At 42.5% G+C, this 17,086-nt stretch overlaps 2 protein-coding genes across 7 annotated transcripts in view; one reads left to right on the top strand and one right to left on the bottom strand.

The window, feature by feature from the left end:
• Nucleotides 1-10,959, top strand: part of hectd1 (HECT domain containing 1) — a 38,619-nt gene extending 27,660 nt beyond the window's left edge. The window contains exons 26-44 of one of the 3 annotated variants that reach the window (XM_084743169.1): nucleotides 937-1,782; nucleotides 2,500-2,721; nucleotides 4,013-4,146; nucleotides 4,272-4,428; nucleotides 4,874-4,944; nucleotides 5,200-5,351; nucleotides 5,447-5,501; nucleotides 5,880-6,108; nucleotides 6,249-6,331; nucleotides 6,458-6,585; nucleotides 6,950-7,151; nucleotides 7,282-7,419; nucleotides 7,553-8,037; nucleotides 8,147-8,305; nucleotides 8,559-8,637; nucleotides 8,810-8,903; nucleotides 9,419-9,569; nucleotides 9,664-9,808; nucleotides 10,094-10,959. In XM_084743169.1, coding sequence (XP_084599295.1) covers nucleotides 937-1,782; nucleotides 2,500-2,721; nucleotides 4,013-4,146; nucleotides 4,272-4,428; nucleotides 4,874-4,944; nucleotides 5,200-5,351; nucleotides 5,447-5,501; nucleotides 5,880-6,108; nucleotides 6,249-6,331; nucleotides 6,458-6,585; nucleotides 6,950-7,151; nucleotides 7,282-7,419; nucleotides 7,553-8,037; nucleotides 8,147-8,305; nucleotides 8,559-8,637; nucleotides 8,810-8,903; nucleotides 9,419-9,569; nucleotides 9,664-9,808; nucleotides 10,094-10,231 — 3,668 coding nt within the window. In that variant the 3' untranslated portion in view covers nucleotides 10,232-10,959. Of the gene's footprint in view, nucleotides 1-786; nucleotides 1,783-2,499; nucleotides 2,722-4,012; nucleotides 4,147-4,271; nucleotides 4,429-4,873; nucleotides 4,945-5,199; nucleotides 5,352-5,446; nucleotides 5,502-5,879; nucleotides 6,109-6,248; nucleotides 6,332-6,457; nucleotides 6,586-6,949; nucleotides 7,152-7,281; nucleotides 7,420-7,552; nucleotides 8,038-8,146; nucleotides 8,306-8,558; nucleotides 8,638-8,809; nucleotides 8,904-9,418; nucleotides 9,570-9,663; nucleotides 9,809-10,093 lie in introns of all 3 variants that reach the window. The other 2 variants (XM_084743168.1, XM_084743170.1) reach the window with 2 other exon arrangements.
• A 1,830-nt stretch (nucleotides 10,960-12,789) lies between these two features.
• ap4s1 (adaptor related protein complex 4 subunit sigma 1) lies at nucleotides 12,790-15,600 on the bottom strand. Of its 4 annotated transcripts, none has more exons than XM_084743204.1 (6): nucleotides 15,323-15,600; nucleotides 14,373-14,540; nucleotides 14,203-14,289; nucleotides 13,485-13,553; nucleotides 13,389-13,400; nucleotides 12,790-13,140 (listed from the first exon to the last, which is right to left on the bottom strand). In XM_084743204.1, exons 2-6 carry the CDS (start codon nucleotides 14,535-14,537, stop codon nucleotides 13,012-13,014), a joined length of 462 nt encoding a protein of 153 aa, XP_084599330.1. In that variant the 5' UTR covers nucleotides 14,538-14,540; nucleotides 15,323-15,600; the 3' UTR covers nucleotides 12,790-13,011. The 4 variants fall into 4 exon arrangements, 3 of the variants coding, with proteins under 3 accessions (XP_084599330.1, XP_084599331.1, XP_084599332.1); XM_084743205.1 differs by having other exon boundaries at nucleotides 14,400-14,540; nucleotides 15,323-15,599; XR_014772331.1 differs by having other exon boundaries at nucleotides 13,006-13,140; nucleotides 13,284-13,400.
• Between the last annotated feature and the right edge of the window lie 1,486 nt (nucleotides 15,601-17,086).

Here is a 17,086-nt window from a genome sequence, read left to right as displayed (position 1 = left end):
CCCTTTGGAAAAAAAAAATCACCACAAAACTCACAGTGATGGAAGCAGAGAAGAGTGATAGAAACGGAGCGCAGCTGACACGCAGGCTCAGATTGTTCTTGTTAGTGTCTGACAACATTATGGAAAGGATCACTACAGTCAGAGAGATTTTTTTAAACAGGAACGTTTGGTTTAACCAGAAACAGCTGATTTATTGATCTCAACAAACTCAACAGGCTCCCTTTATAAAACTATAATTTCAACATCATCATCAGCTTAATTCAGACTGGACAAAAGCAAAATAAAAATCCCAAAAAAAAACAATCTGGTTCATCTTTATCCTGTTCTGATAATCACCAGATTTGGTTTGGTCAAAATAAATCTGTAAATCTGGTGTGAAGGAGAGCAGAGCATGCAGAGCAGGAGATGACGGATGGAGAGAGAAGCTCTGCGGTGCGCTGGGATTTTATATAACTATAACTAAAAAGAATTGTTGAATATTCTTATTGGACAGCCAAATTTGATGCAAGTGGAAAAAATCTTCATCAGCCACAGTCTGTTTATTCTGATTATTATAACTGGTCACATAATTGTGACTTTAAAGGAACATTTCACATAAACTAGCCTTCAGTGATGTGGTCCAGTGTGGAGCTGTGTGGAGCTGCACTGACTGTAAGCTGCTTCTCTGCTGTCTGTCTACCTCCCTCTACCTCTGTCTCTGTCTGTCTCTCTGTCTGTCTCTCTGTCTCTCTGCCGGGTCTCTGACATCCATCCGTCCGTCTCCCTCCTATCTCTCTGTCCATCCAGGCTGGATTGATGTAACCTGGGATGCTGGCGGCTCTAACTCTTACCGTATGGGCGCTGAAGGGAAGTTTGACCTCAAGCTTGCTCCAGGGTACGACCCTGAGTCGGCTGCCACAGCGCCGTCACCCAAACCTGTCTCATCCACTGTTTCAGGCCCCGCCTCCTCCACGGTGGGACCCTCTGTGACGCCAGCGGCCAGCGGCGGCACCACCACCACCACCTCCTCCTCGTCCTCCTCCACCTCGTCGTCCTCGCAGCAGCAGTCGTGGAGCAGCCTGGTGAAAAATAACTGTCCCGACAAGGGCGGGGCCACGTCGCTGGGCGGGGCCAGCTCCTCCAGCAGGAAGGGCAGCAGCAGCTCCGTCTGCAGCGTTGCCTCCTCCTCCGACATCAGCCTGAGCTCAGCGGGGCTGCCGGGCGCTGGCGGTCTGCGGCTAGAGAGGAGGGCCGAGGGACTGCTGCTCGACCAGGGCTCCGGGGTGGGAGGAGTTACTGGTGGCGGGGTTGGCTCTGACGGGCAGCCGCAGGAGCCGATCGTTGTGCTGTCCTCTGCGGCGGAGGGTGGGTCCGGCTCGGCGTCCAGCTCTGGGACGCTCACCGCCGACACGCCCGCCCCTGGCGATGAAGCCAGAAACAAAGACTCATCCACGGCAACCACCGACCCAGCAACGGCGATATCCATGGGGCTGGTGAGCGTGAGCTCCCCCGACGTCAGCTCTGTGTCCGAGTCATCCAGCAAGGACACGCCTTCCCAGAGGCCTTTGTGCTCGGCAACTAATGCCCGGCTGTCTGTTAGCTCCCTGTTGGCTGCCGGCGCTCCCATGAGCTCCAGCGCCAGCGTGCCCAACCTGTCGTCACGGGAGGCGAGCCTCATGGAGTCCTTCGTCCGCCGTGCGCCCAACATGTCCCGAACCAATGCCACCAACAACATGAACCTGAGCCGCAGCAGCAGCGACAACAACACCAACACGCTGGGCAGGAATGTCATGAGTACTGCCAGTGAGTACTGCAGTGTTACTACACAAATACTACACAAATACTACACCATAACTGTCAGGGAGTACTGCAGTAATAGTACGCTGTAGAGGTGGATGTTAACATCGGTTGAGGTCAATCCACTGACTGACTGCAGCTCCTTCATGATGTCACTGTGGCTGTTCAGAGTACAACACTGTTGGTTCATGTAGTTCAAACTAACGTATCAACACTCACTAACTTTAACAACATTAAACATGTTATTTCTGCCTGTGCAGACTGCAGAGGTCCTCAGAAACATGTTAACAGTCTTTGTTTGATTCTCTGCCTGCAGTTAAGTTGAACAGGGCTGCTGCAGGTTTGAAAAGTCCAACCCCAAAAAGTTGTAACATTTTAAAACATAAAAGACGTGCATGTGCATTCTGTTTTTATTTGACGCTAGGACCCAAAACTGGACGCAGGTTCCTCGTCTCAAAATGTAGGTAAAGTTCCTGAGTTTCTAACAAGATCCTGGAAATGTGAAATAAGTCAAATGTTACTTGGACCTGAGGTCAGAAGCAGGGCGGCTGCTCCGGTCTGCTTCCTGCTGGATGAACAGCATGAGCCTCCTCCAGCCAATCAGCAGCTGTCTGCAGTCACATGGCTGGAGCGTAACAAGCTTCACCTGCTGCTTGGTCGTCTTTGGTCTCTGACTGACTAACCGCCCTGTGTTTGTGTTTTTGTTTGTTTGTTTGTTTGCAGCTTCTCCTCTCATGGGTGCTCAGAGCTTTCCTAACCTCACCACCACTGGCACCACCTCCACCGTTACCATGTCAACCTCCATAGTAACCAGCAGCAATAACGTAGCCACAGCCACCACAGGTCTGTCGGTGGGCCAGTTGCTAAGCAACACCCTGACGACCAGCCTGACGTCCACGTCCAGCGAGAGCGACACAGGCCAGGAGGCTGAGTTCTCTCTTTATGGTTGGTGACCACACACACACACACACACACACACACACACACACATATACATATGCAGCCTGCTTCAACTAACCTGCTTCCTAACATTTCTGACATCAGGGAGCAGATTAGCAGGTTAAAACATCAAATTATCATTATTTATAAATAAATATTAGTTTCTCTTCTTTTAAGTGTGAAGTAGTTTTGGAATCTTGATGTTTGAACCGTTTACAAACTCTAATGATAACATATCAAACTATTGTCAAATTGCATCAAATTTGGCATAAAAATATACTGTATATGAACTAGGAGCAAAACTGACCCTTCGCTAAGCCCCTCCCTCCTTACTGTTGCAAAGCCTGCCAAGCTTTCTGTTCTTGCACTGAGTTTATGCAGTTTATGATGATAAAGGCGGCAGATTTAACATCAAAATTAGGAGAAATTGTTGAAACACGAGGTCTGTGATTCCTTAGACAAGTTAAACAAAAGCAGATTCTCATTTCTAGCTGATGACGATGGATTTTGTCACTAAAATAATGACTCACAAGCAGATTTCGTAATTGTAACTGGCTGATGTAAGCTAATGCTAATGCTAACTCGCCTTGAGTCAGCTGAGAGTCTCCAGCTGATGTTTTTCCATCTGACATGTTTTAAAACAAGAACCCTGTGAAAGTGTTTATGTAAAGTTAGCTAACAGCTGTGTACATGATATAACATTAATGCTAACAGACTGAGACTAAAGCTAGCTTACATCTCAGCTAACATTGGTCAGATGGTGAAATACAGCAGGTATATCTACATGACAGATGATAGAAATACACTCATTAACGTGGGAAAAGGAAGAGCAGGGACTCGATTAGTGCAGTGGACCTTGAGACGGGTCACCCAGCCAGACCAGCTGGACCACGATCACCACAGGAAGAGAGCCGGGATAAGAGCTAAGCTAACCCGACTAAAGACAGCGAGCCAGAGAGAGACGCATCATTGTGAAATACTTTTGTCTTGATTATTTGTTTGGTCTCTAAAATGTCAGAAAATTATGAAAAATGTTGATCAGTATTCACCTCAAAGAAGCTGAAATTGGAGAATTTAGACTTTTTTTGTTAAAAGATTAAATCAATTAATTGATTATAAAGAGGTTTACAATTAATTTAATAATCGATTCTTAAATGATTAACCGTTGCAGCTCTACTCCTGACCCATTAGGTGTTGTTTGAAGTTCTTTTCTCACTGTTTGAAAGAACATTAGTTAAAACACTGACCAACATCATGTTTCCTATCTTGTTTGTTTCTCTCTTTCATCCTCCTGTAGACTTCCTGGACAGCTGTCGTGCCAACACGCTATTGGCTGAGCTGGACGATGAGGAGGACCTCCCGGAGCCGGATGACGACGACGACGAGAACGAAGACGACAATCAGGAGGACCAGGAGTACGAGGAGGTCCTGGTAATACATATTTTTTCTTTTTGTTGTTTATTGGTTAAATAAATAAATAGCAGCAGCATGAGTAAATGAGCAACAGGAAGTGATGTCAGAGATGTGACGAGCATATGGCTGCTGCCGTCCCACAGGAGGAGGAGGAGTACGAGACCAAAGGAGGTCGCAGGAGGACATGGGACGACGACTTCGTCCTGAAGAGACAGTTCTCCGCTCTGGTCCCCGCTTTCGACCCCCGACCAGGAAGAACCAACGTCCAGCAGACCACCGACCTGGAGATCCCCCCACCAGGTACCGCACACGCACGCACGCACACACACACATGCACACATATGCACACATATGCAGGCACACACACACACATTATAAACTCTACTCTTGATTTAATACCTGATTATTTTCATTGATTAGAGTTTTGTGTCTTTGTATCTTAGCAACATGAGGTTGTTAAAACCACAAAAAAAGAACTTATATATTATTGTTATATATTGTTGTTCCCCTGTGGACTAAAGTGTTAGTGTTTCCACCATAATAACTACAAACTTTAACTAATAAAGTAATGTTCTCTAAGTTTATCTGCTTCTGTTTAACTGGCTAACATACGATTGACTGTAACTCTGCCTGTGAAAATGTGAACACAGACTGATCTGATTGCATGAATAATCTGATCCAGTGGCAGAAAGAATAACAATGTAGAAATATAGATGGTTTGATCTGTTTTTTGTTCTTCTGTCAGGAACTCCTCGTTCGGAGGTTCAGGAGGAGGTGGAGTGTGCTCCGTCTCCTCACCTGTCTCTCACCCTGAAGGTAAGACCACAGTTTTCCTTACATAACATCTAAACAACTAAATAAATCTCCACAAGGACTGGAAAACGTTTAGTGGGTTGAGTTTAAGACTTGATTGTTAAAGTTTTGATTTTATAATTCCAGAAAAAAATTAGACTTGGAGTTCAGTCCTGATTAATGAAACTGAGTCAGATGCTGAAGGTTGTAAAGGTTTATTTAACAGGTTAAAGAGCTGTGTGTGTGTGTGTGTGTGTGTGTGTGTGTGTGTGTGTTCAGGTGGCGGGGCTGGGCACGACCCGGGAGGTGGAGCTTCCTCTGTCCAACTATAAGTCGACCATCTTTTACTACGTCCAGCGGTTGCTGCAGCTCTCCTGCAACGGAGCCGTGAAGACGGACAAACTGCGACGCATCTGGGAGCCCACATACACGTAAGGGGGACAAGATCTGAGTGTGGATTTGAGTCTGGATCTGATGTGAACACCTCAGATGTTTGAGGTTTTATTCTGTCTGTTCTGTCCTGCAGGATAATGTACAGAGAGCTGAAGGACGCAGACAAAGAGAAGGAGAGCGGAAAGATGGTGAGTCAGCACACATTCTGTACTGCAGTAGAAGTACTGATTCAACTTGTTTACTGCAGTAAAAATGAAAAAGTTCTCTGGCTCTGAAATGTCCTCAAAGTATAAAAGTAAAAAGTCGTCCTCTGAAGGACATTTTGACTGACTGTTTCTGTGCAAATACAACTGAACCTCAGCTTTTCTCCACCAGAGTCTCCGTCTCTATCTGTCTCACATTCTGACATTTTTTTTGTTGTTATATTTTTTTATGCTTTTTGTCTTATGTCTTTTTTTTTTGTCTTGTTAAGTATTTTATTAAAACTTTAGAACTTGTTTGTATCAGACACTGCCAGTAAAACCCACAGCCTGACCTCTGATCTCTGACTCTCCTCCCTCCCCCAGGACTTGTGTGAACACAGCATCAGCGTCGGCGGTCGCTCCGGCGGCCTGAGCCCGAGCTCCGTTTCAGCCAATCAGAGCAGTGAGATCCTTGGCATGGCCAGGGAGGTGGCGCAGGCGAAGGCGGGCTGCAGCCAGAATGCCTGCGGGGTGGAGGATGTGCTGCAGCTGCTGCGCATCCTCTACATCATCGGAGGAGACTCCACCTCCAATGTGCGCACGCTGCAGGAGGGTACGAACGCACACTGCTACACATCTTCTTTTATTTTTGCAAATGAAACAAAAATCAGAAGTTAAAATCCCTCTCCTCCAGAGGACAGAATGTTTTCTGATGCTGCTGTATTTATGATGAATTTATTTCCCTCTGTGCAGATTTTGATGAGCTGCAGTTCAACGCGTCTCCAGAAGAGTTCACCAGTAAGAAGATCACGACCAAGATCCTGCAGCAGATCGAGGTCAGTTTGTCTCTGACGATGTTTCATCAGTCCAGCTGGTTATTGAGTAAAAAAGTTGATGTTAACAGGTTGTTGATGTGTTAAGGCAGCAGGATACTGATCAGAGTGTGTTTGTCTCTTTCCCAGGAGCCTCTGGCTCTGGCCAGCGGAGCTCTGCCCGACTGGTGTGAACAGCTCACCTCCAAGTGTCCTTTCCTCATCCCCTTTGAGACCCGACAGCTGTATTTCACCTGCACAGCGTTTGGAGCGTCCAGGTGAGTCTGAAGACGAACATGCAGGACTCCTGAGCCTCCCAGGCTGCTACTGACAATGAGCTGGAAAAAGGAAACATACTGTAGGGAAACATTGTAATAGAACAGACAAAAATTAATAAATGAAAAGAAAATAGGCTAAAATCCTGAAAAGTTGAAGTGTCACATAAAGCCCAGGAAACCACTGAAAAATGACAAAACAAACAAAAAAAAACCCCACTAAAATGAGACAAGCTTCTAAAACCTGATTAAATCCAGATTCATCGATATTTAAACTGTGAAAATTAAGGAAAAAAGTCCAGAAGTCAGTTTCTGAATAAGACATTGCAGATATCAGGTTGAACTCTTGACCCTGTCGTGTCTGCAGGGCGATCGTGTGGCTCCAGAACCGGCGGGAGGCGACCATGGAGCGCTCTCGGCCGTCCACCACGGTGCGACGGGACGACCCTGGAGAGTTCAGGGTAGGTCGGCTCAAACACGAACGAGTCAAAGTCCCCCGAGGAGAAGCCATGATGGAATGGGCGGAGTCTGTGATGCAGCTGCACGCCGACAGGAAGTCTGTGCTGGAGGTGAGAGACGACTGAAGGAACGACTGTGACCCGAAGTTTCATTTAGACTTTTACAGTTTAAGTTTGCACATTAAAAGAAAGACAAACACTCAAAATGTCTAGTTTCTACACCAACTCTATGTGTGTGCAGGTGGAGTTTCAGGGGGAGGAAGGAACAGGTCTCGGTCCGACTCTGGAGTTTTACGCTCTGGTGGCTGCAGAGTTTCAGAGAACGTCACTGGGAATCTGGCTGTGTGACGACGACTTCCCCGACGACGAGTCCCGACAGGTGAGACGCAAAAAAGATGTTTTCAGCTGACGGGTGTGTGAGAGACAAGGAGTGTGAAGGAATCATCAACAGGATGTTCTGTCTGTCCTGCGATGATGTAAATGGAGTCTCATTATGTGTCTGTGTCTCTCAGGTGGACCTCGGCGGCGGCCTGAAGCCTCCTGGTTACTATGTTCAGCGCTCCTGCGGTCTGTTCCCGGCTCCGTTCCCTCAGGACAGTGAGGAGCTGGAGCGAATCACCAAGCTCTTCCACTTCCTGGGCGTCTTCCTGGCCAAGTGCATCCAGGACAACCGGCTGGTGGACCTGCCCGTCTCTCAGCCCTTCTTCAAGCTGCTTTGCATGGGGGACATCAAGTCCAACATGAGCAAGCTGCTGTACCAGTCCCGCAGCTCGCCGCAGGGTCACGACCCCGAGCGGCCTCACCTGCAGCCCTTCCTGCTGCTGTCTGAGGTGCAGTCTGAGGCGTCCACCGAGGAGAGCCAGGAGACGTACTCTGTGGGCAGCTTCGACGAGGACTCCAAGTCCGAGTTCATCATGGACCCCCCAAAACCCAAACCGCCCGCCTGGTACCACGGCATCCTGACCTGGGACGACTTCCAGCTCGTCAACCCGCACAGGTGAGAGAGAGAGAGAACAGGCGGCCATTTTTAATCAGTTCACAGCAAGTCGAGAGCTGAAGTCACTCTATTTCTCATCCTCGTCTTCGTCCTCTTCGTCCTGCTGCAGGGCGAGCTTCCTGAAGGAGGTCAAGGAGCTGGCGGTGAAGAGGAGGCAGATTCTGGCCAGTAAGAGTTTGTCTGAAGACGAGAAGAACACCAGACTGCAGGACCTGATGCTCAGGAACCCGCTGGGGTCTGGACCCCCCCTCAGCATCGAGGACCTCGGGTAAAACACACACACTCTCTCTCTCTCTCTCTTTCACTCTCTCTCTCTCTCTTACATACACACTCTACAGATGCTTCAGGTCTCCATGGTAACTAAGGCTGCACCAAATGTCGTTTTTAACCTTCGAATCTTGTCGTCATGTTTTATGACATCATCAGAATCCTCGTGTAAAATCCTCGATTTGAATAAAGTCATTCATTGGATTACATGAGGTGATGAGTTCAATGAACCTCCGTCTTCTTTGTGTCTCCAGATTGAACTTCCAGTTCTGTCCGTCCTCCAAAGTTCACGGTTTCTCAGCTGTGGATCTGAAACCAAATGGAGACGACGAGGTAAAAACAAACCTGTAACTGCTGACAAATGACATCATCTCTGTCGACGTCATAAATCTGAACATTCAGACGAATCAAGAACGTTTTCTGCTTTTGATGAAACAGTTTGGTTCACAGAATCTGAGTTACACAATGTTTTTGTGTGTGTGTGTGTGTGTGTGTGTGTGTGTAGATGGTGACGATGGAGAATGCAGAGGAGTACGTGGAGCTGATGTTTGACTTGTGTATGCACACCGGCATTCAGAAACAGATGGAGGCCTTCAGAGGTAAACACACACACACTCTGCACTCAGTTTCTTATCTTCAAGAACTGACTTGATCTTTGTTTGTTTTAACAACACACTGAGACAACAACAACAACATATTAAAGCCTCATTCAGACTGGATGAACACGACAGGAGGAGGTGGAGGAGTGAAAACTTCACTGTCCTCCTCTTTAGTTTAACTTTTCACTCAGGATGTCACTTTAACTTGAAGAAACTAAAAGATCTGCTCTGTAAAGCCTGGATTATACTCTGACTTGGAGTCCACTTTAAGGACACAGTCCTCACATAAACAGTAGATCATCTTTTAATGACTACTGAGACAAGTTCATGAACAAACTCATCATTCCAAGTAACTTCCATATAAGTAACAAAATATTCAAAATAAGTACTAAAATGTTCCAAATAAATAAAATATTCTAAACAAATAACAAAATGTTCCAAATAAGTAACAATATATTCTAAATAAGTAATAAAAATAAATAGTGTTCTAAATAAATGTTCTCTGTCCTCCTCAGAGGGTTTTAATCGAGTTTTTCCGATGGAGAAGTTGAGCTCATTCAGCCATAAGGAGGTTCAGATGATCCTCTGCGGCAACCAATCACCTTCCTGGACTGCTGATGACATCATTAACTACACTGAACCAAAGCTGGGTTACACCAGAGACAGGTGGGTTCTCTCACACTGGTTCTACTGCTTCTGCTGGTCCACATTTTACCCTGTTAGAAGCAGAATGTTGATGGGTACCCATCTCTCCCCTCAGTCCCGGGTTCCTGCGCTTCGTCAGGGTTCTGTGCGGGATGTCGTCTGACGAGAGGAAAGCCTTCCTGCAGTTCACCACCGGCTGCTCCACGCTGCCCCCCGGAGGCCTCGCCAACCTGCACCCCCGCCTCACTATCGTCAGGAAGGTAAACTCGCTCTCTGATTGGCTGAATACTGACAGCTGTGGCCTGCAGCAGCTTCTGTCTCTGCTGCGCTTCATTAACAAATGTGATATAGTATTTAAAATAGAATTACCAGCTGAATTAAAAGCCGTCATGTCACCTCGAGTGACATCACGACCATGACTTTACACATTTTCACTGGTGTAACTATGCTGTCGTCATAGAAACCGATCATAAGATTGTGATATTTAGTCAAACTTTGTTGATATCTGCTGTCAGAACTTCTACACACATGTGACTCTGATTCAGGTCGACGCCACAGACTCCAGTTACCCATCAGTCAACACATGCGTCCACTACCTGAAGCTCCCTGAATATTCCTCTGAGGACATCATGAGGGAGCGTCTGTTAGCCGCCACCATGGAGAAAGGCTTCCACCTCAACTGACCGCCCACCGCCGCCACACTGAGCATGCTCCTCGAGTCCGTCTCGCCGCCCGCCCGCCGCGCGATTGACGGATCAGCCAGCCAATCCAAACCAGCCGACGGACTGACGGACGGACAGACGGCCTGCTGGAGGACGAGGAGGAGGATCAATGTCGCAGAATAAAACTAAAGAAAAGCTCCCATCCTTCACCCTGTCCTCCTCTTCATCTTCATCATCACACACCTGAGCTGCTGTGTGTGTGTGTGTGTGTGCGTGCGCGCGTGTGTGGACTCCTCCTCCTCCTCTTCGTCCTGTCTGTCCTCAGTTTAGTGCCTGGTTTGACTCGTAGCTTCTGTTTTCAGTTCTTCAAACAATGCTCCTCCTCTTCCTCTTGTTTTGTTTTTATTTTGTTTTATTGCTTTTTGTTTCTGTGTGTGTGTGCGTGTGTGTGTGCGACAGTTTTTGGGTTGTTTCTGACCAGCTGTAGAGGTCAAAGGTCAGAGTACATTTGGTGTTCTTTTATGATGAAGCTCTAGAGACAGAAACACTGGTGGTGTGTGAGCGATCGATGGAGCGAGCGCAGCACATCAGAAGAAGAGAAATGTAAGAAGCTCTGCTCTCCTGTATTTTCTTTGTATATTATAAACATTTATTTAACTCAAGTTGCAGTTTGAGGTAAACAGATATTTTCAAATGTGTATGCTCCAAAAAAATAATCATTAAAATGTTTGCAAAGTATGAAGTAAAAACCTGGAGTCCTGTCGTCTGTGGACAGTGGAGAAATTTAAGACAAGTTTCTCTGGAAGGAAAAGGAACAAAAACAAAATAAAAACACATTTCAACACAAATATACGAGTTAAATAGAAAATTTAAATGAGATAAAATTCAAGGTCACGTCCTGGATGGTGTTTCTGAAAATGATCTGAAGTTGACATTTACACACAAACTAGACCTTGTTACTATTCAGGTCTCGGTTGCCACGGCTCTGCAAAGAATTAAAAATAAATTAAAAAGAATTAGGCACTTGAAAGTGTATGGATTTACGGAGCATTAAAGAGGTTCTTAAATGTGTCTGGATTTAGCCAACAGAATCTCTGATGTCTCAAAATTCACCTCGTCATTTCTTATTAAAGACTAAAACACTGTTTATACTTGGACAACCACCTGAGTCTGTAAATGATTAAGGCCAAAGATTTATACTACATGTACTTCTACTTACTGTCTACAAAATGAAAACCAACTGGAGGAAAGTACTTTTGTCAGTGTAGTTCTAATGGAACACAGGACAACACTGCAGATGAAGACGGACATTTTTCTGCAGAGATGGTCTCTTAATGACGCGGCACTCGAATGTCGAGGACTGTTCAAAAGGATTTTAACAAGTCTTAAAAACTGACTGGATTGTTCAAGTTAGTTTTATAAAGTTGCATTAACTTGAGTCTAATAATAAAAATAGATTTTATTTCTATGGTGCTTTAAACGGTACTCAGAGATTAGAGACAGGTACTTTTTTGGGGGAAAATATTTATCAACCACAATGCAAGAACTACAAAACAGAACCAACATGGAACCAGTAACCACTGATGCAAACTGAGCAGCTCAGTCAGAATTTATCAGAACACACGCAGCTGCTTCAGAAACCACACCAAGGGACAAATCTGTGGGGATATTTGGAATTATTTTACACTGTCAGAAAATCCTGAAATATGACTGTTGTTCTGCCTTTGTCAATTTTATTTTTAAATGTATTTATCTTCTTTTAAATTTATTTTTGGAGGGGTTCTCTTGCATGTCTATTCTGTAGCCTTATTTTTTGCATCTCAATAAAATCAATAAAAATTTGAATTATAGAAAAAACACACCAAATGAGAACCAAAAAAAAAAAAAAAAACATGACAAAAAAGGTAAATACAAAATTTAAATTTTAATGTAATTCATACATCATATTTTCTCATCACACTTTTGAGCTCTTTACTTGCATGAAGTCGACTCCTGCATCACTTTTTAGTTTCAAAAACACATTTATTTTGTGTCACTGCATCTGAGGGAATGTCAGCAAGTGTTTTTGAGCACATTTAAATATTAAAATAATTCTGTGTAAATTATAAAAATTAAAAAAAACAACTTTATTTTAAAGTTACTACAAGGAACTTTGATATTTTGTTGGTTTTGGAGCCCCCTGTGGACAACAGCAGTAGTGTTTCCACTGTAATCATTGCAATATGTAACATTAAAAATAAAATTATTTAAATAAAAATCTCCTTTTTAACTGTCTCACTCTGACCTTGTCTGTGATGTAAATGCAGGCTGGTTTCATCAGATTTCACAGATATTTCAGCCCACTGACATTAAGAATAAATATATAAAAACAGCCAATTTTCTCTCTGATGGTCTTGGTCATACAGAGGCACCAGAAATAAACTGAGACTGTTTATAACCAGTAAAACTCCTTGTAGTAGCTTTAATCACAGTACCACTGCCTCTGCTGCCCACTAGATGGCACTATAACGCCCACCAGTGAATAATAAATGTGGAAGCAGTAAATGATGAAATGTTCTTTTTTTTTTTTTTTTTTAATAATAATTTTGGTGAAATGAACCTTTAATTTGTCTGGTTTTGGGTCATAAAGCAGCAGATTTCACTGAAAATCAACCTGCTGAATAATAACACAGTCCATGCTAATAGAGTTCACGTTGGCACCTTCGCTGAGAATCTGAATTCCAACACCCCATCAAGTCCTTTAATCTCTCTCTGCTGATGAAACACAGGCTGTGACATCACTTCAGACACATCTTTGAGTGTCAGCCGTCGGCCATCTTGTCGAGGGCGGTGAGCGGCGCGAGGACGCGGCTCTTGTTTGTCTCCACGACGTGTCCGTTCTGGATCATCTCGTCCAGGATAATGTGGACTCGGTCCAGGTTGAACATGATCTGAGGACGAGTCAAAGAGACGCAGCCGACAAATACGAACTACAGCTTTCTGACATTTTATTGACCAAACGACTAATTAATTAGTGGAAGAATTATTGCCAGATTGATCACTAGCTGAAAAGTAGGTCTAAACATGTTCGGACCTTTTTTCAATGGACTAGATTATGAAAGGATCAATTTTTCACAATTTTCTGATATTAGTCCAGATGTCCTGCTGACAGACAGCAGCAGGTCACATGAAAGGATACATCCAGTTCGCTCTGTGGGAGACACAAAGACACAGTTACCATCAGAAAGTGAAACAGGGAGACACTTTGTGTTGTCTGAAGTGAACCTGAACTCACCACCCGGCTGAAGTATTTATCCAAAACCTCCACGAAGTTGTGAACCAGCTCGTAGACAGACAGCTCGTTCTGTGGGGACAGACGATGCCGAGACATGTCACACACATCACCAACAAGCTGAGGTGGAAAGAACGAGAGCCTTTTCTCATGAGAAACCTCAGTTATACAAGCTAAATAACACGCTCTCCAAACCAACAAAACTCCATTGACAAAATCAGTAATTTTACCTCACAGAAAACAGGAGTTGTTGGTCTGCTGCTGCCTCCATCTGTTAGCATGTTTGTGATATTGTGTGACTTTCGTCTTTTGACGGGATAGTTTAGATCCACCACAGTGACACAACAACACAAACAAACTAACAGATGGAGGCAGTCGTAGACCAACAACTCCTGTTTTCTGTGAGGTAAAATTACGATTTTGTCAATGGAGTTTGGTTGGTTTGGAGAGAGTGCTATTTAGCTTGTATAACGGTGGTTTCCTGTCAGAAAAGTCTGTCTGACAGAAAGTTAAAGTTGTGAAAATATTTGAAAAATATATTTTTATGTGTCTAAAATACGTGGTAAGTAAGTTCATAATACGCTGACTATGAAGAAGAACCTGATGCAACCACACTTCAGATAATCTGAACTATCCCTTTAATATCTTTCAACATTTGTAAAAATAATTTCCTAAAATGTTGAACTGTCCCTTTAAGATGGAGTGCAGCTGTGTTCCTCACCTCGCTGTCTGTGACTCCGACCACGATGTAGAGAGCGGCGTACTGACGGTAGACCAGTTTGAAGTCTTTGTACTCCACAAAGGAACACTGGGAACCATCAGACAGCAGAATAGTTAAAGGACCAATCCACTGTTTTTCACACATAATTATCCATTACTAAACACGTATACTTCAAGGACAGCCAAACAGAGGGATACCTGGTCCTTCTTGCGGCTCAGGCAGCAGCGGACCACGTCAGCCTCCAGCACGGCCCTCCTGCTGAGCTCCACAGGTTGGTAATACCTGGACAGTCTGGTCTGACCCTGCCGGTTCACCATCAGCACGAACTTTATCATCGTCTGATCAGAGACACACAGCAGAGACAACACTGTCACACTGATCAATCCATAAATCAATCAACAGAAACATAATCAATAACCATCATGAGAATCGACTGATTTTTTCAGTGATTTCTCTCAAACACTTACTTTTTACCTGTTTACATTTTACTTCTTTTTTTTAGAGCTGAAAATGTAATTATTTTCTTTTTTTTTTTAATTATTTTGTTAATTGTTTTTATGATTAATTGAATAGCAGAAGGGCCACAATTAAGGATTACTTGCATTAATTAATCAGATGATTATTTTCTCTGATAAATACTGTCACAATCTTGTCACTTGAAAAACTCAATATTCCAAAACCCAAAGACATGCATGTAACGGTCAGAAAGGAGTGAAGAAACTAGAAAAAAAATCACAATTAATAAGCTGAATGCGAAGAAATTAATTTCAAAATAGGCTCAAAACTATAAATCATTTGTCCAAAAAGTTGGAGATCAATTTAATACTTGATTAATAATCTATTAATCAATTAATCGTTGCAGCTCTAACAATTACTGGTGGAGTATTCGTACACCTGACGTTTTAAGAAAGAGACTATACGATGACAGAAGTGGCGTTTATGGCTTCCGTTACCGAGACGTCGGAGTGTCCGAGGAGCACTTGAAAGTAACACAACCTACAGTCAGACTTGTATATAAGCGCTAATAATGGTTAATAAAGGTGTTTTAAATAATACACGAGGCTTCAAACTACATGTTGATTATTTAGTGTAACGTATCGTGAATGTTTCTTCAACTTACCGGCTGTTAGCTGTTAGCTTGTAGCTGGACTGATACTAAATGAGCCCCATCATCACATAGGCTAACAACAACAACAAGCTAACTGCTAACTGTTAGCTTGAGTGTAGAGTTTGTTTGTTTGTAAACAACGAGACGTCGCAGCCGCTCGCACACTCACAGTTTAACTACAGTCACGTTACAGTTACATTACTATCAAACAAACAAACAGGAGGTTTCAGTTATCAACTAGTACTGTTAGCATGTCTGACGCATGCTCAGTAAAGCCCTCAGCTGGTACGTTCACTGAACAACCCAAAAATAACAACTTTACAATTGTATTGGCTTTATGGTTATTAAAAAGAAGTCAATAAAATATTAAATAAGTACTTTTTAAGTGGAAATATTAAAAGAAATAAGTAGTACAATATAAATATGGAAATATGATATAAATAGAAAACAACGATATATAAAATAATAAATATAAGAGTTTTCATTTATTTTCAGTTACTTATTCATGGTTTCTGTCTCTATTTATTCATTTATTTTTAGGAGTATACATTTATTTTTGCATATAAATTACTCAGTTTCTTTATATATTTCCATGTTATGTCATATAAGCAGGATTCATGTGTGTAGGAATAAATGACAGTGTGTAAAAATAAATAAATACATTTAAAATGTACAGAAAAAAATATATGCAATAAATAAATATACATTTTTTTAAATTTATAAATATATTTTGTTGTTTGTTTCCACATTTATTTATTCTTTTACTAATTTCTCTGAAAGTTTTATTTACTTATTCATTATTTTATTTATTTCCACAATTTTAACTTGTTATTCTTTTATATTAAAAATTATTACAGAAACAAATGTACATTTTAAATATAAAAAATATATATATCAAGATATATTTATATATTTTAGTGCATTTTTAAGAGTTATCAAATATGTGAACTCTTGTAGGATAACAGCTTCAGCTCTCAGATATGTCGCTTTGGATAAAAGCATCTGTTAAATTAACCTTTAAGACTGTGATGGTAAACATGAGTATTCTTTTAGAGAAACTGATTTTTGTTTTAAAATTGTTTAAATTCCCAGTGAAATCATGATAGTTGCAACATTTTTGCATTTAATATTTTAAATACAGAATAATATCTTATTATTTGTTTGTTTAAAATTGTTAAAATGATGCTCAACAACACTTGTGTGTCCACAGTTGTGTAAAAGAGACGTGTGAGTGATTCTGCTTCAGTTTTTTCTGCAGTTGTGTTGGATTTATTCCACCACTGGGTGGCATCAAAACATTCCCACATTCTCCACATTGAATTTTATTGAATTTAAATTACATTTGGTACTTTCTTTTATCCTGATATGATACTAAACAAACAGGATCAGAGCCTAAAATCTATTATGAGAGAGACATATTAACAGGTTGGTGTCCTGCAGGGTGTCAGCTGGTATTTTATCAGTTAATGACAGTAAATACACTAAAAAGTCAGCCTTCATTCATGAGTTAGATTACTTGTTGGTTTATTTTCATCCAGAGCACAAATGAACCAAATTGTAATACATGTTGGGGGTTTTTTCAAATTAACAGAGAAATGCCAAATGGTAGACTTCAACTGATTTGAAAATATCCTGTGATGAAATTAAAATACATCTTGTTATCAAAATAAACTTTTCATCATAATGTGATTTTGATCTGTTTTTATTTTTGTGGTGTGGCACCCTTCATATTTTCATTCTTAAAGCCTTTAAAGTCATGAAAAATAAAAATGCAAT

The sequence above is a fragment of the Lutjanus erythropterus genome, chromosome 18 (genome assembly GCF_056507025.1).
Source record: "Lutjanus erythropterus isolate fLutEry1 chromosome 18, fLutEry1.hap2, whole genome shotgun sequence".
Lineage (NCBI taxonomy): Eukaryota > Metazoa > Chordata > Actinopteri > Lutjaniformes > Lutjanidae > Lutjanus > Lutjanus erythropterus.
The sequence above is the reverse complement of the archived record's forward strand: the minus strand, read 5'-3'. Positions and strand labels throughout refer to the sequence as shown.

Bases quoted from the DNA above. Each gene is read 5' to 3' on its own strand.
- ap4s1 (XM_084743204.1), bottom strand. From the start codon at position 14,537: ATGATAAAGTTCGTGCTGATGGTGAACCGGCAGGGTCAGACCAGACTG. The intron at 14,290-14,372 runs GTATACGTGTTT...GATGGTTCCCAG, and splicing joins TCTGTTTGGCTGTCCTTGAA to TGTTCCTTTGTGGAGTACAA. The intron at 13,554-14,202 runs GTGAGGAACACA...CTGTCCCCACAG, and splicing joins TCGGAGTCACAGACAGCGAG to AACGAGCTGTCTGTCTACGA.